At 31.2% G+C, this 11,174-nt stretch overlaps 2 protein-coding genes across 2 annotated transcripts; both read right to left on the bottom strand.

Annotated features, from left to right (window-relative positions):
- Nucleotides 1-34: 34 nt before the first annotated feature.
- On the bottom strand, nucleotides 35-2,793 carry LOC102608800 (uncharacterized). Its single transcript, XM_006474217.4, has 2 exons — nucleotides 1,369-2,793; nucleotides 35-423 (listed from the first exon to the last, which is right to left on the bottom strand). Exons 1-2 carry the CDS (start codon nucleotides 2,470-2,472, stop codon nucleotides 265-267), a joined length of 1,263 nt encoding a protein of 420 aa, XP_006474280.1. The 5' UTR covers nucleotides 2,473-2,793; the 3' UTR covers nucleotides 35-264.
- Nucleotides 2,794-4,838: 2,045 nt separating this feature from the next.
- Nucleotides 4,839-9,458, bottom strand: LOC102609092 (transcription factor bHLH35). Its single transcript, XM_006474218.4, has 5 exons — nucleotides 9,253-9,458; nucleotides 8,990-9,152; nucleotides 8,619-8,849; nucleotides 8,279-8,449; nucleotides 4,839-5,212 (listed from the first exon to the last, which is right to left on the bottom strand). Exons 1-5 carry the CDS (start codon nucleotides 9,336-9,338, stop codon nucleotides 5,123-5,125), a joined length of 741 nt encoding a protein of 246 aa, XP_006474281.1. The 5' UTR covers nucleotides 9,339-9,458; the 3' UTR covers nucleotides 4,839-5,122.
- Between the last annotated feature and the right edge of the window lie 1,716 nt (nucleotides 9,459-11,174).

The raw sequence follows: 11,174 nt of genomic DNA, 5'->3' as shown, positions 1-11,174 counted from the left end.
AAGCTCATTGACCTTTTAACAAAACCCAAAGCCATGGAATCAAAACTTTAGTTTCTTTTCTTTTGTTTGTTTTCCCCCCACCCCAAATAACATCCAAATTTTACGGTTGGACCTTCAACAAGTACAATTACAAAAACCCATATGACATATACTCCAGGAGAAAAAAAGTACAAAAACAAAAAGGAATGAAGTTTCTTGTTTATAATGGCTAATATCCATACCATGTTTCCGTTACAAAGACAATGAAAGGGCTATGGTCTCAAATCACCATCCATATTTGCCGTGTGTTTGAGCCTTAGTCAGGAGACCTTTGGCACGTCGCTCTGCTAGCTCCATCTCCTTCTGCTTCATATCAAAAAATAAAGAGCCAATTTGATGCTTTCTTTTGTGAAGCTTTGAAGGCTTCCCCTTCACCGAAACAGGCTACAGGAGACACGTTGATACATACATAAGTAAGATGGCAATAATATAAGAAAGCTACAAAAATAACAAGCACAGAACAAGTGTAGGTCCTGACTGTTTTCCATGCAATTACATGGTGAGCACTCTAAATGATTAATATTGACCTACCTACTTCCTTTTCCTCATCAACTCAAGATTCAACTACAAAAATCTAACCATGAACACCTTCAGTGTCTTATTGAATACATTATCTATATTAACCATAATATCCTCACCACATGTTAAGTCTAATGACAGGTTATTACACAATTCAGTAATAATTTTCAAAGCCTTACAACTTTCCATGCTTAGTAGAACATGTGTCAAATTTGAAGGGCTGAAACTTAATGTATGTAACGTGATAAAAATGTTTAGTGCTATTGTATATCTTACAACAGGCAATAAGCAGGAGAACATTACATCTCAGTTTACAAATATCTTATACAAATAACCACAAGGGTAATACCACAACTCATTGCCAAACAAATTTTGTGCTCACGATAACATAAAATATTTGGGCATTTTTCAACCCTTTGGATGGATGAATAAGGCAAACCCCATTTCACCATCCATCAACAACGGTTTCCTTAAATCACATCATCATACTCCAATTGTTTTCTTTCTGTATGTTGTCATTTGTTTAAAGAAATAGAACAGTTGTAAAATTATTGTCCCTGTCCCATGGAACTAGTGTCAAGAAACTTGTCACATTAACAAATTTTAACTCTTCCTATCATCCTCACAGTGCAAAGTTTTGTTTTTGGTTTTTTTGTTTGTTTGGGTGGGGGTTGTTAACTAAAATGTTCAACCACAATGCAAACCAAATGCATAAATGCGGCACTAGACACAAATGAACAAGAAAAATCACAAAACATAATCATGTTGAAAAGATTGAAAAAAAAAACCCATAAATACCAGAGGCCTTACCAGATAAGAAGGCCCGAATGCAATGCCAGTTAACTTGGCCTTGTCCTCACTCGGCCGATTCTTCATCAACTCATCCTGCTTCACCTCCACTATTTCTGTTGGAATCTCCTTGCGCCCTCTCTTCCCTTCCATTCTAACCACACTCTCAGCCACCATAGCTGGCTCTTGCACCGTTGTTGTAGCTGCCTCATATTGCCCATAGTCTCCGTAACCATTATAATCTCCATAACTACTGTAACCACCATAATTCATATAACTTGAAGCATCCCCACTATGCACATTCTGATCAATACCATAATTCACATAACTCGGATCAATACCTGCTTCATAATTCGCATAATTCTCTACACTTTGATCATAATTTGCATAACTATCTACATTCTGATCACTGCCCACATCATAATTTTCATGATTAACCGCATCTTGACCCGTACCTGCTTCATTCTCAGCTCCAAAACCGACCGAACTCGAAGCCGGAGCTTCTGTATCAATTATAGATCTTCGTCCAGAACCCGAACTGGAATGGCCAGAACCCAATGCAGCCGAGCTTTTGGGAGCTGGAATACTCGACAAAAACGACTTCACCGATGAACTTTGATTAAAAAATTCGGCTTGTTTCCTCTTCTTTCGCTCTTTCTCTTCATCATCTTCATCGTCGTCGTCACTGAAATTGCTCGATTGAATCGGAAGAGGAGGCTTGAATTGAACAACCCTTTTGGTTGTCTTTTCTAAAGGGTTTAGGGTTTGTTGTGAAGAAGTTTGGGTTTTTGGTTGGGGAAGCGAAGAGAAAATAGAGGAAGGTTTGTTCGAATTCGATGTAGGTTTTTTCGATTCTTTTTCTTCTTCATCATGGTCGTCAAAATTATTGGAAGTTAGGGTTTTTGAGACAGGGTTTTTGTTGGTTTGTTGTTGTTGTTTCGGTTGTGGGATTGAAGAGAAGAGAGGGGAAGATTTAGGCTGAGGAAGAGAAGAGAAAAGAGATGAAGCTGCTTTTGTTGACGAAGACGATGAAAAAGAAACGGGTTTCGAGTGGCTGCTCTGTTGTTGTTTTTGTTGCTCTTCTTCTTCGTCTGAAGAGGCGTAGTTCGCCAACAGAGAATCCATTGATGATGAAAAAGAAGAAAATAGGGATGGATGCCGAATTATTCAATCCTTCAAATTTTCAATAACAACTTACGAGCAAAGGTTAATAACGTACGGATCCCTCATTTTTAAAAATATAACAATACGGGTCCAAATATTTTTAATATTTTACATACTAGTCCGTTTGGGTCTCTGAGATTGGGTTCTAATTTTGTTATGTACCGCTCAGCTAAAGCATTGGCTAATTAAATCAATAATCTAACTATTCTATATTTCTATTTTAGACAGGTTAACTCATGAAGTTAGCTAATTTAAGGACCTATTTTAAATTTTGTTAAAAAAATCATTAATAAAATCTACTGTTGTATATAGTTGAGTAAAACCCCACGATTACGGTTTTCTGTTGGGAGATCGGTTCTATTTCAGCCCTTCCAAATTCGCTGAGTAAACCCCACGATTGCGATGATATATTTAGGTAGCGTTTACTTTTTGGATTGGATTGGGAATACTGGGGAGTAGGAATCCTAGGATTGGGAGTGTGGAGTGGGAGTGGGAGTAGGTTGTTTACTTACACTGGAATGGAAGCATGGAATGGAGATCAGAATCTAATTTATGTGTTTACTTTGTCTTAGATTGGGAGTAAATAGTTTCAAATTACAATTTTATCCTTATTTAAAGAATTATAATTTTTAATTACAAAACTAATAAAAAATATATTTAATGAATAATATTTATTTTATTATATTTGTAAATTTATTATAATTATTAATATTCTTAATTATGAACAATAAATTATTAATTGTAATTTTAATATAAAATGAAATGTTATTTTATTTTATTTAATATAATTATATTAAATTTATTATTATATAAAATAATAATATAATATTATTTAGTACAAAATTAATATTTTCTTAGAATAAAGTATTTATTATTATTATTAAATAAATATAGTACTATTATTTTTAAAATAAATATAATAATATTATATTTATTAATTCTCTATTAATATAATAATATTCTTTTAAAATAATTTAAACTTAGAATTAATGTAAATTATTATTTAGTTAAATATAATATTATTATTTAAATAAATATAATATTATTTATTTTATTTTATTAATTATAAAACATAAAATAAAAAAAAAGGTAGACCACTCCCACTCCCCACTCCAAATTATTAATATTATATTTAAATAATAATATTATATTTAACTAAATAATAATTTACATTAATTCTAAGTTTAAATTATTTTAAAAGAATATTATTATATTAATAGAGAATTAATAAATATAATATTATTATATTTATTTTAAAAATAATAGTACTATATTTATTTAATAATAATAATAAATACTTTATTCTAAGAAAATATTAATTTTGTACTAAATAATATTATATTATTATTTTATATAATAATAAATTTAATATAATTATATTAAATAAAATAAAATAACATTTCATTTTATATTAAAATTACAATTAATAATTTATTGTTCATAATTAAGAATATTAATAATTATAATAAATTTACAAATATATTAAAATAAATATTATTCATTAAATATATTTTTTATTAGTTTTGTAATTAAAAATTATAATTCTTTAAATAAGGATAAAATTGTAATTTGAAACTATTTACTCCCAATCTAAGACAAAGTAAACACATAAATTAGATTCTGATCTCCATTCCATGCTTCCATTCCAGTGTAAGTAAACAACCTACTCCCACTCCCACTCCACACTCCCAATCCTAGAATTAATATTATATTTATTAATTCCCAATGGGAGTCCCACTCCCACTCCCCACTCCAAAAATGGGTGGGGTCCACGGAGTGGGACTCCCAATCCCTTCTCATTTTAAGTAAGTAAACGCTGGAGTGGGAGGAATCTACACTCCTCACTCCTACTCCAACAAGTAAACACAACATTAATACTCATTTATCGTCAGGTCTAAAAAGCTTGCGGGCTCTACATAATATTTCTCTAAGTCGGACTAATCGACTTTAGGCTTTGCTCACAGGGTCTCATAACGATCTATTTAGTATTTACACCACAACCCATTAGAAACTTGGGTCAATTCACTGGCTTACAAGATTGCCTATTTGGACTTGGCCCAAACGGACAAGTCACTTTATTATTAGATCCATGTATTGAGCAACATTTCATACCGCACACTCGCGTCATCATTATATTACTTTTTCATCGTATCTTTTAACTAATTCACTAAATTAGTTGTGATATTGATCTTATAACTAATTTTATGCCACTTCAAATTGACCAAGAAGAGCTGGAATATGGATATTTAATGATCAACATTCATAGCCATTTTGACAACTTAGAAGTGATTCGAATTAATTGGCCTAAAACATTGAACAAAGAAACAAAGTTTTGAAATATTTGCGCATTTATTTATTTATTTATTTATTTATACGTAGAACTACTTGAGCATTACACATCTTGATTATGAAGATTTAACATTTTGACCCAGGAAGACAAGGGGGGGGGGGGGGGGTGGGAGAGGGGGGCAGAAACGTCGTACTCTTCATTAAGCAATAAAATGAGAAAAATAAGCAGGCTATGGTGAGTGAGTGGTGATAAAAGCATATCAAAACATGCCATCCAAAAACTCACACCATCACCGATTTGAAGTTGTTGGAGCTTGTGACATTAGACGCTCATGGGACTTGATGGATCATTGAGAGCTTGAATTGCTGTTTGAATTTTAATCTTCAAATCGTCCATCTCCTCTTCATCAGCCTGCAATTGAGTTCAACACAAGTCGTCAGTCGTTACGCACAATTTACCAAACATAAATGTCCAAAAAATCAACTGAAACAAAACACTTAATTAATTAGGGTTTCATAATTGACTAAAAGCGCCACCAATCTTAATTCTTAAACAACCATTTAGTGTAATCATTCATGAGTAATGATAGAAATTAAAAATAATAATAATAATAATAATCATCGTATTCATCTAGAAGTTTTAGGTGACGTTATAACGATAATAATAACAACTGTTAATTTTAAATTAAATTTGACAAACACGTCTAGATAAAAAATAATAATAATAATACAATGGACTACTTTAATTTATTAAAAAGACACAATAAGGAGGTATTAAAATAGTAAATGATATCTTGTGGAAGTGATGAAAGATTGATGCAATCTTTGAACAAAATATAAAGAAAACAAATCATGATGTCAACATCTCACGATGGAATGGGCCACGATAACGTTTGCAGCGACAGAAATCATTAATTAAAAAACAAAAAGCATTTAATGGCCTTATCGTCACTTCCGCGAGGTTCTGATATAAAATTGCTGCCATTTGTCAGCTCCTGGACCTCGTTAAGGAATTATTTTAAAAGCTCAAAATAATGACATAATTGATTGGGGACAGGACAAAGCTTGACTATTCAACTGAGAAAAGCTAAATTACTATTTTACGCACTGCTCAAGAGTACACCGCATACCCACTTGCTCTTTTCACAGCAAGACAAGTTTTTATTTTTTATTTTATTTTTTCTAATTTATTGCTTTCAAAGTTGGTCTGATATTTTTTGGACAATAATAGTTGATAAATAAAGTCTTAGCCGGATTCTTAATTTGCAAAAGATTTGGGCTGTCTTTTACCAATTATAAAATAATTTAATCAATTTGTATGGGTTGTTCATTTGATCGAGGTCTCTAATATTTTGTATTTTTTATTAAAAAAATGTATATTTTTTATTAAATTTTATTTAGGTTTCATTTGATATAATTTTTTAAATAAAACTTATTTAACTAGATTTTTTATATATAAAAAATTAATTATTCGGTTATCAGTTAGAATTTTTATTAAAAATTATAATATTATTTTAATAGACAAATTTTTTAGAATTATGTGATAAAAAATGAAACAAAAATTATCAAATAAAAAAATAATATTTTAGATATTTTTGATACAATTGAACAAAACTTATATCTGATCAGGCATTTAATACTTAATCGGCTGTTATCTGTTACCGAAATTATTGGATGCCCTTTGTGATGCTGATTTTTCAATTTTTAATTTTCAATTTTCAATTATCAATAAAGGATTCCGTGGTCCTACTTAAGACGAAAATCAAACTGTCTAAATTTTCAAAAAAGAGCAAAACAGAGGGGGCCCTATCCAGAAACTATCAATTTTTTTTAATTTATAATAAATTAGAAAACCATGGCCGTTTGAAAGCTGAAAAAGTTGAAACCACCATTTTTCTGCTTCGTGAAATTAATTCATGGCGCAGGAAAATGACCTCCAAAAATAACTCACATGGTTCAAATAATAATAATCCACCGGCTGCAAATCCGAAATGACGGTAATAAAAAACGTGACTGGCTTTCAGATTAGAAATGTGAAAAGGACATGACACCTCAAAAAAAATCAAATGAATCGCGTGAATGAAATTGATCACGTTAAGAATATTGGGAACACGTTTCTATTTTTAATTTATTTTCTTGCACCCCCCCCCCCCCGCCCCCCCCCCCCCCCGCCCCCACGTTTAGTATACATTAATTATTCATTTTGGAAAATCAAAATTTAACACATCTAAATTAAAAAGGTATTGATTTCCTTTTTTGGACAATCAAAATTTACTCGTTTTCGGCAAGATATAATTGACTACATATGTCTGGATAATGTGACATTCTTATTATTTTTATCTCATAAAAATAATGAGATGACATCATAAAAGCCGTCACAACTTAAGATCTTTTCATATTATTCAAATGTTCTGTATTAACATTTTTATTCATGGGAACATTTATGTTGTATTATCATCGAATTGTTATTACACAGACTTATTTTTATTATACTACGTGATTATATTGATAAATTTAAAATATATAATAGAATTATTAAGAGGGTCGTATGATAAACCTACTGTACAGTATCATGATTCTAAATAACCATTTTTTTTTAAAGGTGAAAGATTTATAGACGTTAAAAGTGGGAATTGAATGGGGTCTTTTCGTCTTGCTTTGTTCTTCGAGTGAATTCATTATTATTAGAACACTCTGGATTGCACTACATATGATTTCTCTAATTTCCCTATATTACGAGATCAGCCCACTTTATTAAAGTAGGTTATCATTTGCATCCCCGTAGGCCCCTTAATTCTCTTAATTCTAATATTATATATAAATTAATCTGTTTTGCCTTTGATTCTCTTCTACGTCTCCAAGCTAATGACCACCAATAACCCAACGGTTTGATATAGTGCTCATTTCATTTTATTAAGTATTACTATATTGTTTAAGCAGAATATTTAATCAAACATTGGGAGAGGATCAAAAACAAAAAAGAAAAAAAGTTTTAGAAAATACTAAACTAAACCAGCTAAAGGGCAGCCCATTAATTTATTTACATTGTCAGCCTGTAATTGGGGTAAATTTTTTTTTCAGAATTATGGCATCATCAAAGCATTAATTTATTCCTTGTGGTTGGCAAACTAATCGAAACTTCTATTATTTTAAAAATCCTTTTACGTATATAAAGACTGTTTTACCTAATTTAAAGTGATTTTTTTTTTTAAAATTTGAGTTTCTTAAATCCTAATAAAAAAAAAAACTAAATGGCTTGAAGTTTATTATCATTTTGGCCCCCCCAACATAGTGACCATCAGCTAAAAGAAAAGGGAGAAAGCAGAAAATCTTTTATTGATTTTATTGGTGCGTGTCGTATTGTTGTTGGCCAATTTTAAGAAATTGGGGTAAAATTTTTGTCCTTTTTTTTGGTTTGAATAAGAATAATTGATGATGATAGGTTGAGAAGAAAAGAGAAAAGAAAAAGGAAACTGACCTCAATAAAGGCTGTCTTCAAAAGCCTGCCAGCAACAGCGGTGATATTTGCGGTGATGATTTTTAGCTTTAAAGATTCAAAGGCCTCACACAATTTAACCATTGTATCTGTTCTTTTGCTACAAGTTACGCTCACCACCAATATCTTTTCTCCCATTGTTTTTACCCGAAGCTGCAGGCAGGCCCAAAATCAAATTAATTTTTAGTCAATCAATCACTGGAGGGTGAGAGAGAGAGAGGAAGAAACAATAATTGAATTTTATTACTTCAAAAAAAAAAAAAAAGAGGATGAGGAGGAGAAGAAGAAGAAGAAGAAAAATGGGTAATTAATAAATTATTACTTCAAGGATTTCAACAGGAGCAGTTCTTGATCCTGCCGAATCAAAGAACCGGTCAATTTTCTTCTTCTTTGGTCTCAACAAAACAGGCAGCTCCTGCTCGAAATCAAACCCAAAATTCTTCTTCGATTTCCCAGACTCGAGTTCCATTATTTCATCTCGAATCCTCTTCTCTTGCTCGTGCAGCTCTTGTATGTAATCGATAGCATCTTTGATTATTGATGCTTTATCCATCTGCAAACATAATTAATTAATGTCAAAACATATTTAAAAAAAAAATCAATATGCATAATTGATTATCAACAACATGATTCATAGCCAGAAAAAAAAAAATAATAATAAAAATAGACAAGGCAATACTAATGTGTTTTGACCTTGCTAATATTGGGGACAACTGATCTAAGAGCAAACAGCCTTTCGTTGAGCTTCTTTCTCCTATTCCTCTCCGAGACAATATTCTTGGACGCCGCCGACGACGCCGCCCCGTCCGGAGAACTCGAGTCATAGTACCCCGAAAACGCCTCGTCCAATGGCCATCTGATCACACACACACACACACACCTCAAATCATATAACTATGGGAAAATATAATCAAATTTTACAATCAGTTAAGAAGAAAAATTAGTCAACAACATACGTGTCAAATTCTTCATTTTGGAGGAACATTTTGGTTTCCCAGTAATTTTGATACTCTTGCTGGTAGTCTTCGCCGAGGTTTTCCATCACACCAAAACAAAAAAAATAGAAGGATTCTTCTTTCTTGAGAAGAAATCAAATAAAAGTAGTTTTAGTTTTGAGTGTTAGTTTATATTTGTATTTGGAAGACGAGGAGTTGAATTATTATATAGAGAGGGCGAGAGAGTGAGTGAGACTGAGTGCTGTGTTCCAATTAAATTAATACTTGTTTAGATCACGTGGGTTTTTTTTTTTTGGTTTTATTTCACTCTTTTTTTTGTTTTTTGTTTTTTTTTGGGTTTACGTGGGTTCGAGGAAAGATCTTAACCGTCCGCTCTGTTTGTGGTCTTCAATTTCGCGTAGGAAGATTCAAAGTGGCATTTTTTCTGCTTTGTGCTCACGCTCTACTAAACTGGGTGTAATATACGCCCTTAATAATTGCCATTTGAAGTTCAGATAATTGAGAAGCTTCTTGTACCATCACAAGTGTAAAGCAAACAGTCGGTCTTTTTTTTTTTTTTTTAAATTTAATTTTTGTATTTTAGTAGTATCACTGCCTCGCCAATGCACCATCCCTAGTCCAGATAAATCTTCTGTACATCACATAATAATCCAATAACGCCGTGCTATTTATGTATTTATGTTGAAAGTTGTTGTAAAAGTTTGTAGTTATCTCAAATGAAAACACATATATTATATATTTACTAGTTGATTGTTTAATTTTAATATATAAATTTTCTTCCCACACATCATACACCAAAAAATAATAAAAATAATGAAAATAAAATAAAAACAATTTTCTTTCAAAAATTAATATATAATTATTGATTAGTCTATTGCTTGGGTTCAACTATGCACGAGCCATTATCAACTCAATTATTCCTTTTACGACGTATAATCTTATTAAAATTTTATTATCAAAATTACTATATATGGATAATATCTCTAAAAGATACAAGTAACATCACAATAACTTGACATAACAGTCAAATCATTAATTTTAGATAAATTATATCTGCACCACCATTGTTTTTGTCGTATGTATATTTAATTGTAAAAAAATCATGACTTGTTCTATGCATCATTTAGATTTTTAAATTTGTGTTGATCAACTAATTTGCACTAAACTGTTAAAATCTATTAAGGAGTCTAAACAAAATAATTATTTTATCCTTGAATGTATAAGAAGACCATTTTACCATTTGAAACTTTGAAAATTTACACACTTTATAAATTTAATTAAGAGATCATTCAATTGATTTCCCTATTTGTCTACAGTCATGTTTCTTATATAATTATAAATTATGTTATTTCTCAGAGTTTCAAAAGATACAATGTTCTTTTAATGCACTTAAGGATGAAATAGTCATTTTACTTAGATTCTTAAGCAGATTCTAATAATGTTAATGCAAACCGATTAATTGATATAAGTTTGAAAATATAGGTGGTGCATAAAATAAGTCCAAAATTTTTAGTAATTAAATATGCATATGAAAAAATAAAGATTGTGCAGAGCCAGTTTCCCTTAATTTTATTAACAAAATAATCTCAATGGAATATACGAGGATGGTGAATTTCATAAAAAAGTGAATACCCTACCTAAATTTGTAATTTTACCAAAATTAGAGGATACTAATGTTATTGCTATAAAAGGACGTAAGAGAGGACATGACTGTCAATTTATGATAGTGCGCGTGTACAATCACGCTTACCCGAGAGTAAGCTTGTGTCTGCTTTCTATTTGTATTACGCGTACGGAGACTGCCAAAATTTAGATGGACGGAGCAGCCGTGTTTTTGTAATTTGATCTCCAAACCCATGGGAGATCACTACCGTTTAATTAAACAGTCCGTGACGTGACCCACGGCCTGAACCGTTGATCTC

Source organism: Citrus sinensis, chromosome 9, assembly GCF_022201045.2.
Source record: "Citrus sinensis cultivar Valencia sweet orange chromosome 9, DVS_A1.0, whole genome shotgun sequence".
Classification (NCBI taxonomy): domain Eukaryota; kingdom Viridiplantae; phylum Streptophyta; class Magnoliopsida; order Sapindales; family Rutaceae; genus Citrus; species Citrus sinensis.
The sequence above is the reverse complement of the archived record's forward strand: the minus strand, read 5'-3'. Positions and strand labels throughout refer to the sequence as shown.

What these genes read in the sequence shown, in the direction of transcription:
- LOC102608800 (XM_006474217.4), bottom strand. Translation starts at nt 2,472, where the DNA reads ATGGATTCTCTGTTGGCGAACTACGCCTCTTCAGACGAAGAAGAAGAG. An exon ending in CATTCGGGCCTTCTTATCTG is followed by an intron (nt 424 to 1,368) that starts GTAAGGCCTCTG and finishes TGTCTCCTGTAG; the next exon opens with CCTGTTTCGGTGAAGGGGAA.
- LOC102609092 (XM_006474218.4), bottom strand. Translation starts at nt 9,338, where the DNA reads ATGGAAAACCTCGGCGAAGACTACCAGCAAGAGTATCAAAATTACTGG. An exon ending in TTGTCCCCAATATTAGCAAG is followed by an intron (nt 8,850 to 8,989) that starts GTCAAAACACAT and finishes TTATGTTTGCAG; the next exon opens with ATGGATAAAGCATCAATAAT. An exon ending in CTCCTGTTGAAATCCTTGAA is followed by an intron (nt 8,450 to 8,618) that starts GTAATAATTTAT and finishes GCCTGCCTGCAG; the next exon opens with CTTCGGGTAAAAACAATGGG.